The sequence below is a fragment of the Alosa pseudoharengus genome, unplaced genomic scaffold, assembly GCF_046254945.1.
Source record: "Alosa pseudoharengus isolate Yale_2024_CS ecotype anadromous, Long Island Sound unplaced genomic scaffold, YU_APseudo_1.1 YU_APseudo_1.1_scf_15, whole genome shotgun sequence".
Taxonomy (NCBI): Eukaryota; Metazoa; Chordata; class Actinopteri; order Clupeiformes; family Clupeidae; genus Alosa; species Alosa pseudoharengus.
The window spans coordinates 1,607,594-1,620,509 of NW_027468620.1; the positions used below are offsets into that span (position 1 = coordinate 1,607,594).

Sequence of the window (12,916 nt, forward strand, 5' to 3'; positions counted from 1 at the left end):
GAGCTTCAGCAAGCTCTCCAACTGGTCAGGTCACTCAGAAAGCTGCATGGCTGGTGAATGTTCCTGAGCCTCAGTAGGCTCTATGGCAGAACAGGTCCCTCAGTAGGTTGCATGATGAATGTCCCTGAGAGTCAGAAGGCTGTGTGATTGGTTCAAGTCTCTCAGTAGGGTCTATGGCTGATGAATGTCCATGGGCATCAGCAGGGCTCATCACTGGTACATCCCATGAAACTGATGCATGAACAAGCTCTGCATACCTGTGGCCACAACACAGCTCGCAGCTCAGCAGGAAACAGTAGATTATTTGCATTGGGCAAACATTATCTATAAGTAATTTGAGAGCACATTTAAATTTGCACAAATGTAAGACAACAAAATGTGTATTCATTAACAGTGTATAGAAATGTACATCCTGCCAAATATGTATAAGTAACATTTTGATTGCAACTTTTAGAAGAAAAAAAATATGAATACTGACATAACCTGAGAAGATTTTGATAGGCTGTGTGGCTTGTAGAGATCCATGAGCCTCAGCAGGCTCTGACTAGTGCATGTCAATCAAGGCTACATGGCTGATCAATGTTCCTGAGCATCAGCAAGTAGAAGTCAGACATAGAAAAGACACATGAACAAACTGTGTGGAATTGTTGGTGTAGCCACACATGAACTTTGGAGCATTTTACTATAAATGCTTTGAGACTTGGAAGGTAATTGCAGAACACATGTGTAAGAAAGCATGTCTCTTCAAATATACACACTGCCAAATATGCATAAATAACATTTCGATTTCAACTTTTAGAAAGAGAAAAACATGGATACTCACATAACCTCAGAAAACTTTGATAGACAGTCTGGCTTGTAGAGGTCCATGAGCCTCAGCAAGCTCTGTGATTACTGCAGATCACTCAGAAGACTGAATCTCTGAGCCTCAACAACTACAAGTGGGATGTGAAAGACACACATGGACAATTGTAGCCATGCATCAGCTTTGGAGCATCTTAACATATATGCTTTGAGGTTTGGAAGGTAATTGAACAGCAGATGTAAATATGCAATAATACTAAACATGCAGCTATTGCAAGTAAAAGAAAACATGTATATTCATTAGATTACATCCTGTCAAATGTGCATATATCCAAATTAATATGCCCATCTTTGAAAATAATGTGTAGTTAATTAAATATAATGGGTACTCACATAATGTCAATATGTCTATGACACAAGACCTCATGACAGAATTTCCAACTCCACACCTCTGAAGTGGTATGTTCTTTTGTTTCAGAAGCTTATAGCTTTCAATAGTTTTGTCTTACAAAGTAAAACTTTTTGCCCTTCATATTCAGTCCATTGTTTTGAGATGGTTAATTTTACAGATCCAGCAGTGAAATTCAGAAACAGGTCAAAACAGATGCCATATATGAACAATGAAATACCATTACAGATATGAAATAGAATATATATAGCATTAGTAATTGTTTTTAAGACCAAAACTATAAACACCTTTTCCTTCTTTGTAAAAAAACAAAAATACTTAATGTGATTGTACAGTATGAACAGTAATGTTATGGCTCTCAGTTTTAGCCACAACCATAATTCATGAAAATGTTGAAAAAAAAGTTAAGTCCCCAATATAGGGGCCATTTTCAAAAACAAATTGCACTAAAAAGGTGCCATCAGGAATTTTAAGCAATTGAAATTGAGCAATGGGCTTAACCCATACAATTTGTTGTCCCTGACTTCACCTAGATACATCAACTAAATTCATTTTTAATATTTATATATTCATCTCTATGTATTTACCATTATTTGCAACTTCTTTTGGAAAATGACCCCCACAACCCTCCCATCCACTGCAAGGAGCCGTCCAGTTTTGCTCTCTCCTTGCCACCACCCACCCAAACCCCACTTGGTGGACGGAATAATGTAAAGAAACTCATAATAATGTCCTATAGAACATAGCCAGAACATAAATACTTACCAATTCAAAGATAAATGTCATTAATCACAAAACAATATTACAACAGTGAGATCAGTATTGCTTCATGAAAACTGTAATATGTCTGCACAACTTCAACAACAACATCTACTGTGTCTTTAACCCTTAAAGGAGTACCGTCACACCAGTGTGACGGGAATGTTGAGAAATGAACGTTCTAAAGAATATCTGGGTTCATTGAATTCAACATAGAATTTTAGAACCTTCAATTGTTGCGGAACTTAGAACGTTCAAAAACCTACACCTTTAAGGGTTAATATAGACATGATCTATTAATGTACCTTTTTCTGTTGTAGCTGCTTGCACACATTGAGTATATCCATGCCGTTCCAGTAACTTGAGAATTGTGGACGATACAAAGATATCCTCATTGAAGTCTCCCATTATGATTTTCCTCCCTGGATGCTTTTCAAGTTCAAAGATGACCTGTAATAAATGTTCTCGAAACATGTCAATTTTATATGAACTAGGCCTATACAACACAACAGCAGACAAATTTGCATGAGGTATTTGAAAATATAGACATTCTAAATTGCATTTTTCTGGAATTGACACCTGCATGTCAATATTTTCAGAACAATATACACCAACTCCACCTCTTTGTTGTTGTTTCAGAGCTGCAAAAGCTGGCTCGGAGTCATCGTAACAGTTTACTCTTGGATTGTGTTTCAAGACGTATCCTGGAAGTTGTGGTTCTCCTTCAGTGTCCACATTGAGCCACGTCTCTGTTAAGCAAATACAGTCAGCGTTCATGAGGGCTTTGTGAGATTGAACATCCTGAATGTGAGCATTCAAACTCTGTACATTGTGAAGCATTACTGTGCACACAGGATTCATCTTTGATGAAATAGACATTCCAAAGTTAAACTCAGGCAAGCTTTTCATAGCCAGATCTACTTTGTCATCACAGAATATGGCAGATTCTTTAAAGTCCTCAATTGTCAGCCCACCTAGAGTTCTCACACGACTCAATGCAACATATGCTTGCCCTGGAGCAAAGATCTTCTTGAGTGATACAACAGCCCTTTCAACAGTAAGCCCTTGACATTTATGTACAGTTACTGACCAGGCCAGGCTGATTGGCAGTTGCCTTCGTACTCCACCATTATTTGCCACTTGTTCCTCTTGTACTTCCACTATTGTTGAGCGCTCGGAAACCCTTTTTGCTTTTGACCTCTGGATCTTTCCAACGTTAGGGTTTTCAAACTCCACATGGATAGCTGCAGGGATGTCATCCTCTTGTTGACTTTGAATGATTTCCATGACTGTACCACATGCTCCATTAACAAGGCCATCAGACACGTCTAGGTTTTTCTTCAACATGACCCTTGCTCCAACACCCAACGAAACACATCTTGGCAAACATGAATTAAAAACTTTTGTGTGAAAGCCAACTTTCCGCTCCATTCTTCCAGTTTTAGGATTTCGAACAAAGTCTTGAGCACGTATGCTGATTGCGTCTGGGCAGGTCTCTTGCAGTCTCTTCACGTTATATTCATCAACCTCTGCATTTGTAGCATATACATGAATGTCCGTAGATTCCTCTCCAGTTTCACACTGCTTCAATGTGAGAACATCATGATCAGTGAGAGGTTCATTCTTTTTACGGACTCTGAGACGATTAAGCATTTCTGCAAATGCTGCATTTTCTTGTCTAACAACTTTGGTGAGCTCAGCAACTTCAAAATTGTTCTCCCACATATTGGCTCCTTTGTTTTCAGCAAAAAGAGGTGTGCCTTTCACTGGTTTCAATTGGAAAAAATCACCAACACAAATCACAGATACTTTTGCAAACAAAGAATAATCACCAGTCTGCTTGATTTGACGCAGCCTACCATGAATGTAGGCCATAATACGGTGGTCAACCATTGATACTTCATCTATGATCAAAATTTGCAAGCTGCCCATTTTGGTTCGTAAAGAATTGACTTTCTCATCACCTAGTGGTTGATATGGCAATCTAGCATTTGCACCAATGGAGAAAGTATTGTGAATGGTTGCAGCACCGATGTTATATGCAGCCACTCCTGTAGGTGCTGTTAGAAGCACAGTGAGATCCTCAGGATTTTCAGCAATCTGTGACAACAGCCTGGTAGATTCGTAATGTATCGCTTTGATTAAATGGCTTTTCCCTGTTCCTGCTCCACCAGTAATGAATAATCGCAATGGTTCAGGATTTTGTCCAAACAGTTTCTGCAAACACCACTGACGAACAGCATAGAATATGGCAGACTGTTCTTCATTTAATGATCGCAATAAATGCAATGCATCCTGTCTGAGCATTGACACATGATTTGTTTCCAAAGTGCATGTAGTCTGTGGGTTTGCAGTCAGGTCAGGAATGAGTTGGTCATCATCACCTTCATCGTCTACAACTTTTTCTTTCATCAGATCCAAACAACGAAGACGCTCCCTTTCTGTTTCAGGACATATCTGAGCCCAGGCATCTTCTAAATCAATGTTGTCCTGCAGCAACTGTTTAGCTCGGTCAATCTCATCGCTTTCTTTTTCAAATAAACCTTTGTTAGTATCCACAATCGACTGTACTCTTTGGACATCAATACCACATTTCACTGCACCATTTTTATAGAAATGCTCATATGTATCAAACTGGGGCGGTTTCAGATGATAATCTTCATAGTAAGGCAAAAACAGTTGCAACAGCGAATGGAAGTACTTTTCTGGATTTTTTGTGGGAGAAAATCTGGGATACCTCACAACAGCAGGTTCCGTTCGACTCCTTCGTTTCACAAAGCCACAGTTGTTGTTGTTGAGCTGTATTATGTCATGAGAAACTCTTTCACTCGAAACCTGTGACTTTGATAGAACTCTGTATTCAGAACAAAAACTGGCAAGACATAAATCTTCAAATTGTGCATTCTGGGGTCTGCTCTTATACCTCTCGATCACATTGGTCATCCAAATGCTGCTTTCGTCATTACACTGTTGGAACTTAGCTTTATTTTGGAGTATGTGCAAAGGTAAACTCATCCGAACAGGATTCTCACCAACTGGAATGAACTGTACGTCACGAGAACATTCTTTCAAGTGCATTTGTGTTAATCGATAGACTGCCTCTTGGGCTGAAACTTCTCTGTTGTGCAAGTATACACTTCCAAGCTGTTTGAATGCTGCTTTTGCATCAAGGTTGCCATTCATGGACTCATCTTGTGCACGTTGTAAGAGCAAACCCATTTCCTGTTCTGCTTTTGTGATATACGACAGTATATAGACCACAACAGAAAAAGCATCTGTGACATACTGGATATCCATATTGCCTTGCCAAGCACGGAGTAAGTCTTTGTTGTACTGGTTCACCCATATGTCTCCAGGATTTCGTTTCAGGACAATGCTTTTCTTTTTGGAACATATGTTGTACACCTTTTCAAACAAACCTTGATCTATTCCAAGAGACTCAAAAAATGCATCAGTTGTATCAAAATTCATGTCAGGCATGGTCAACGCAGTTTTAACTTTCTTCATTATTGCACTTGCACTTGTATTGTCATCGTTGTCATTGTTGTCATTAGAATCCTCACAGTTACCGCCTCTTGTGATGAAAGTACAGCTTGATGGTGGTCGTGGGAAATTGAACCTGCACACTGTGTTTTTCTTGCGGCAAGTCTTAGAGTGTCTTGTGCTGTGCCTCTGTACGCTGCTCACAACCTCGTAAAACTCTGCATCAGTTTCTGGTGGAATCTCACAAGTGATGTACGTATCTATGAACTGTGCCACTTCATCATCACTCTCTTTATCAATCTTGGGAGCATTTTCAACCCAAAAAAGACAGTGGACATGAGGAGAACCACGCTGTTGAAATTCAACACGGTAAAAGTAGTCCTTTATTTTCCCTATGGGTTCTGCTGGCGACATGATTACATCACGGAGAAAACAATGCCATCGATGATCAAACATTCTTGCCACTGTGACAGGGTTTCGACATATAAGTCCACATTTGTCAGACCAGTCAAGATCATCAACAGGTGTTTGTTTACCTTCTATTCTTAGAATAGAGTTCAGCATTTCAGGCCATCTCAAATCTGCAGAGCTAAAAGATGCAAAGAACGTGGGTATGGAGAGTTGTCTTATCATGGCAAATAAATCTTTCTGAACGGACATCCAGTATGGAGGAGTGCCACGAATTCCACGTAAGAACTTGTATCCTTCATCATTGCGCAATATTTTACTCAATGAGTCAGAGTTCAACAACATATCTGCTGATGCATCTTTCAGAGAGGACTTGCCACCACCTTTGCGTAATGCCACTGATACACCAGATACAACTTGCTGCACCTCTGATATGTATTGTGCGTAAAAAATGAAGTCTGTGTTCTGTGCAAAACGCCCATCAGCATTGAGAATGCGTGTGTTTAGGTACCGTGCCAGAGTTATTATGGACTCTCTTTCATCATGGAATGTAGGTCCACCAGATGGATACAAAACAGGGAAACATTTTGCCTCGTTGGTTTTATCAGACAGCAACCTCACTGGACTGTTACCTTCACCTGGTGCCACATTAAGTATATCTTGAAAATTTTGATCAATGATCTCTGAACCCAAATCAACAGGTTGTAATGATGTATCTGACAAAAGCCCATTCTGGTCTTTGATATAAGTCAAATCTTCCTCAGCTTGCTCATCAGGAACATTATCATCACTATTATCAGTTGTTTCCTGTTTGGTACTTTCCTCATGCTGGTCAGTGCCATTTAGAGAGTTTACCCATTCATCATTCAAAGTCACATCACTGTACCACTTATTGTTTGCCATCAAATACTGAAGAGCATTTCTAACACGATCTGTATGGACATACATATACTCGTAATGACCTTTGAATGTCAACTTCCGTTTTAGTTTGACTCTTATCATCTTGTCATCACTTTCATTTCTTGGAAGTATATTTGTGACATCTGTATTATTAATAGGAACAGAAACACATGGACCATGGCAAGCTCTCTGGCGGCCTCGAGGCAAACACAACAGCTTCATAAAGGGAATGTGACGTGCAATGAGATGCTTTTCCAAAGAGTTCAAACATTTCAATTCTGCTGGAATTTCATTCAAATGCATGTTGTTAGTAACACTCTCCTCAGGAAGCTTTCCTCCAAGTATTTTTCGTTGACATGTAAAGCAAATCCATAATTTGCTTGATGGACTGTCAGACAAATAGCATCCTTGCTCACACTGGATATCACACACATGCAAATATTGCAATGTTATGCATCTTCTAGCCAATGCAGCCACTTCTGCTCCTTTGCTTTCATAGCAATGTCTTTTACATTCGATCACCTGCTTCCTGAAGAGTAAACGGTGACATACTGCACATACATATTCAGGACCAACACTAACCTCCTGACGAAAATGATCAATAGCTAAATCAATGTCTTCCTGTTTCTTCTGCCATGTTGAATAACTCTCACTACTTTTTTTCACTTTATTCCCACGGATGGTTTCATTTTCTTGGTACTTCCTTTTGTTATGGTCTTTGGTTTTGTTCTGGAATCCAATGTTTGTCTTGTATTTAATATGACTATAATCACGTACAAGACTTCGGAAATGTCTATTTGTCATGTATTTGGTTTTGGAATAATCACGAACAACATTCTGATGTTTCTGGTTTATCTTGTATTTGTCCTTAGAATATTCTCGTACAGCATTCTGATGTTTCTCATCTCTCTTGTATTTGTCCTTAGAATATTCTCGTACAGCATTCTGATGTTTCTCATCTCTCTTGTATTTGTCTTTAGAATATTCTCGTACAGCATTCTGATGTTTCTCATCTCTCTTGTATTTGTCCTTTGAATATTCCCGCACAGCATTCTGGTGTTTCTGGTTTCTCTTGTATTTGTTCTTAGAATACTCTCGCACCCTTGCTTTGTCATTCTGAAGTTTTTTCTGTCTGTAATCATCATTGTCATACCATTGGCACTCTTTCTTAGCATTCACATTGTCTGATTTATCTTCCAACTTTCTTTTTCGTGTTGATCGCAAGTTGTCGTCAATCTTGACTGGCTGGCATGTTCCTGCACAAGGCTTTCCTGCATCTTTGTGTTGTACACATGCAACAACTTCATAATGATTACCAGTGTGATTCAAATAGATACAATTCTCTCGACATGACTGTGACTCACTAGGTCTGTGCATATTCCATCTTCCATCATTAAAAGTAACGATAGTTGTTTGCAATAAGTCAGCAGCAGCAAAAATATCAATTTCTTTTGCCCATGAACCACAGTAGTAGATTCTTGATTTAGTGACATAGTCCTGCACAGATGTGTATTCATCCCTCAAATACGTTTCAAATTTGGTGCTGTTTGTCTTAAGGTGTCGCACAACAGCCCGTCTGATTTTCAGATGCTTGTCTTTATTGTGACATATGGTAAAGGCCAAGCTACGGTAAAAACAATTCCCATCTGGCTTTATGCTTTCTGTCTTACAGGGACATCCCATGTCATCAAGATCAGTTGTTGCCATTAGGCCCACATCAACATTAACATTTTGAAGATCTAAACATTTGCACAGTGCATCCTGGTCCTGACGAGTTAAAGGTTTAAAAGCCTGTTTCTGAACTCTTACGTCACTTATAATAACATCACTTGCCTGCAAATTACACATCAAAGGTTGAAAAGACTGTTCATATGATTCCACGTCAACAACAATGACATCTGTTTCAAGGTTATGAGGTATTTTCGATTGTCTGCTGTTTACATTACAACTAGCATTTGTATTTAGTTTATGCTTACCCTTCACCACATCACTGTAGCCTGGAAGGCAGTTTGCAGAGCTCATTGTACAGCTGGATGCATTGTTCATCTGCATGCTGCCTTCGATTACTCTTACGTTGACGCCAGTTAATTCAAAGCGTGGTGTGCCTACACCAAAAGATCGTGCAAAGTTATAGACAAAAGTGAACAAAGACTCTACAGAGCTAAAGTAAGCAACACAACTTGCATCTTGACCTTTTTGATTAACTCTCCCATTGGCATGTGAATCAATACAAGCAAACCTGGATCCTTCCTTCACAATAGCACATGTATTAGCACATATGGTTAACAGGCAGGCATCATTACTCAACAGTGTCCGCTGTATTGCTACATCAAAAGGCATAGCAACATCACGTAATGCATGGTCATAGTCATCAACATGAACAATACCAGTGAAAGACTCAGCAAAGTCTATTGTAAAAACACAATTCCACAATCTGTGCCGTCTTGGCAGTTCAGACACTGCAATGTAACCCCTTCCGTCAACATGGTCTCTTATTTTACCTTGAGCTCTCATGGACCTGTACAGAACAGTACCCTGATCCAAAACATCATCTAAATCTTCAGGTTCCCAGTTCAACACGCTCTTCATCTTGCACATCAAAAGTGCAGTCAGACTGATGGCTCCACACTGCCTGTTACGTGCATTTCCAAACCGTGCATGACCTTGATGAAAAGACCCCATCAGCACAGATCTCTCTGGAACACAAGGCTCAGTTATACAGACACAATCATCAGATGCAACACTTGTTACAATACTTGATGTTTGGTTTGTAGGACAGTATGGCAAGTTTGGTAGACATTCAGACTCCATCAGTGCAGATCTCTCTGTAACACAAGATTGACTTACATAGACACAATCATTAATTGCACTTTCTTTCACACATGTTGTAACAGTATTTTTAAACACATTTGTTGTTTTTTTTGACAAGTTTGTTTTCAAGTTTTTTGACAAGTTATTTTCAAATCTTTCGGACAAGTTTGTCAGCTCATTTCCATCATTCAAATCGTTCAAATCTTTCAAATCGTTCAAATCTTTCAAATCTTTCAAATCTTTCAAATCTTTCAAATCATTTCCGGGTTCACCGGTAATAAAAGGTGTTTGGGCTTTTTTTATACAAGGACGCCCAACCTTGTCACTGGAACCATGAGCAAGAGAGCTCTTATTCTGCAACACAGAAAACTCATCATAAACAATCAACTTAACATACCATATTTCCTTAACCTTAATGTCATACACTTGCATTGTAATCATTGTAATCATTCAAGCAATTCTAATATACACATACTTTCAGCACAACAACGCATATATTTTCAGCATAAAAGCTCTTCAACAACTTATTAATTTAGACATACCTGTAGGCCTACAGTCCTTCATTTACATCAAATACATTCAAAATGTAAACACTACATTTTCAAGAAAAAAATACTGCAACCTCCTGACTGTAAATAAGAGCTGAATGCAACAATTAAAATGTGTTCACCATTACATAATTCCTATTGAAATCACAATCATAATTCTTCAGGACAAAAAATAAACTGATGACACCTAACCTTTGTGGACCTCAATTCAGCCTGTCTTTTCTTGGCCGCCATGGACCGTTTACTGGGTTGCGGCATCTGCAAAGCACAGAGAAAACAGATCAATAACTGTCAAATCTAACATACAGTACTCATTTCCTTAAGCATCATAGATAGTGACACTAATAATTGAATCAATTTTAACACACAACATAATACACATAAATACATATATTAAGACATACACATTTCTATTCTATTTCAAGTATACTATACAGTACACATGTTATACCAAATGTAACAATGTACTCATTCAATTCAAGCAGCATTACTTTTACTTTAAAGCAGCTACTGTATTATATATAATAATCAAATTGTCCCTCATACTATATGATATTGTAGAAATGAAATCATATGTCTGATTTCAATTTGTGCAGGCTACTAAAGACATTGCAGTATACATGAACCTATTGAGGACTGAGATTGTATTTATATTTTAATGAAGAACATGCATTCATTTTCAACTCAAATGGGTAAATGAAACTATGAACAAGCATGTAGTTTAAAAATACCTTTGGAAATCGACTTAAGTGGTTTGATATCACCTTTTTAAAATATTAAGAACAATCAGATCAGTTAATTCACCTTATTCACCTAGTGGCCAGAACGAGGCTAAAGGGTACACTTGCTATTATACAGTACAGCAGATAGTGGTGGTAATGCACTCCGTTTGCAAACTGCTAAAAAAAAAACAGGCCAGTGAACCCTTCTTTTTCAGTGAGCTTTTTGTCATTTTTGCAGTTTGCAAACAGACTGCATTACCACCACCATCTGCTGAACTTCGGTATAATAGCAAGTGTAGGCCTACCCTTTAGCCTCGTTCTGGCCGCATGTGAATAAAGCGAATAAGGCCCATGGTGAGCTTTCAGTGTTCGTCAGAAAATCAGGCTTACACAAATAATACACTGAAGAACAAGTGATTTGCATACACAACAATTAAAAATTCATGTAAAAACATAAAACATCAACTTACTTCAACTTTAACTCTTACTGCTTGTATTCACCCTATCAAAGAAAAAGAGGGAAACGTTCAAAGACTCTGATACAGAAGAAATGGTAAAAAGTATTTTTATATAACCAAGACAACAATATCAGTTTAATAACTCCATGAGAAGTGGAAAGAGCAAACGTATTCCGAAACGTATTCGGAGGTCCTAATTCAATCAACAGTCTAACGTCCTTACCGATAAGATGATAGCAATTCCTAATCGAAATAATAGTTCACTTCTTCTCCTTCTCCAAATAACAGTGCGAGTTATTTAACCACTTATAAAGGCCAATGATTTCAAAAACTATTCGCATACGGGAGCAGAAACAGACTTGTGGTTCGCACAAGATCACAACGTAATTCCGCAGAGACTGCTCCACAGATCTACACTACTTAAATACAGCGACTGATTCAATCAGCTGATTTCACTCATCATCTGCAGGTGCATCGATAGCAGACCATGCAGAGTGAAAGCAGGGGGTGTTGCACACGCACAACACAGAGTGACAGGTAGGCAGAGAAAACACGGCTCAGGATCTGCAAGAGTCAAGTCGTCCTGTCACTGTAATAACAAATGCATCTGTTAATCATTTCTTTAGAAATTCAACAAGCTGAATCCACAGATGCAATAGTTCCACTCAAAGTCTATATTTTTGTCTGTTGTTTTATAGCCAAGGACAACAGCAAAGAAAGATCCATGCTCATTCTTTCACGCAAACATACGGGTAGGCTATTTGTAGATATTTTGGGGAGGTGACCAGGTACGCCATGCTGTTGGAGGTGCAAACAAACGCTGCATTGCTATTGAGATCAGTAAGGAGCTGGCTCAAGGCTTATACATTTATTTTGTCGTGTTTAGTTGTATAATGAAAGCACAACTGTTATAGCCATCCATGCCTGTTGACTTCTGGCTCATTTGCTATGAATTTGGTAACTATAGCGGACTATTTGACCTCTTTAGAAAACTAAACATATCACAGATGCCAAATGTTGACTTACTCCAGTGTAGATTTTTAATGTTAATCACTCATATAATATATTGCTATTGCCTATCCAAAGAAAAATGCTTCTTTTGAAGTTAACTGATAGCTAAATAACCAACAATCCGATTGTTTGCACCTCCAAATGGGCGGTGATATACGTCTGTGACGCGAGTTTGTGTGAAAGAATAAGGTTGTAGCGTAACTTTACCAGAGGGGGGAATTCTCCCATTGCGCGTAAATCGCGCGTAAGCTTTTTCTTTTTTTTTTTTACGTAATTCAATTACACACTTCTGTGTTATGCGCATACTCTCCCATTCCCACTTCTATCACACCCACAGTGCGCAAGTTCGAAATCAAAGTAGCCTTATAAAAGAAGCGTGATGTAGGCCTATTTAAAATAGAACCAGACTGACACCTGCAGTTTCAAATACAGTAGAGAGACTAGCATAAAAATACCAGCCTCTATTCCAAACGAATCAAGAGAGAAACGAATATAACCGCTGCTCCACAGTGCAGACGTCTGTACAAATGTATGGATGACTTCGGTCAAATTGGAAAGAAATGGAAAGATTCGAACTAAGTACGCTATGGGATTATAGCTTCA

The 12,916-nt window shown here is 38.6% G+C and overlaps 1 protein-coding gene across 1 annotated transcript; it reads right to left on the reverse strand.

Annotated features, from left to right (window-relative positions):
• Nucleotides 1-891: 891 nt before the first annotated feature.
• On the reverse strand, nucleotides 892-12,541 carry LOC143124724 (uncharacterized). Its single transcript, XM_076286433.1, has 8 exons — nucleotides 12,521-12,541; nucleotides 10,315-10,380; nucleotides 9,847-9,928; nucleotides 9,265-9,459; nucleotides 8,740-8,868; nucleotides 2,588-8,040; nucleotides 2,278-2,422; nucleotides 892-935 (listed from the first exon to the last, which is right to left on the reverse strand). The coding sequence occupies exons 1-8, from the start codon at nucleotides 12,539-12,541 to the stop codon at nucleotides 892-894; spliced, it is 6,135 nt and encodes a 2,044-aa protein (XP_076142548.1).
• Nucleotides 12,542-12,916: the final 375 nt, after the last annotated feature.

Excerpts from the sequence above, each read along its gene's own strand:
- LOC143124724 (XM_076286433.1), bottom strand. The coding sequence starts at position 12,541 with ATGGGAGAATTCCCCCCTCTG. Across the intron at positions 8,041-8,739 it reads CTACAGTGATGTGGTGAAGG|ATGCAGGAAAGCCTTGTGCA; the intron begins GTAAGCATAAAC and ends TACAACACAAAG. Across the intron at positions 936-2,277 it reads AGCAGCTACAACAGAAAAAG|TTGTTGAGGCTCAGAGATTC; the intron begins GTACATTAATAG and ends TCCCACTTGTAG.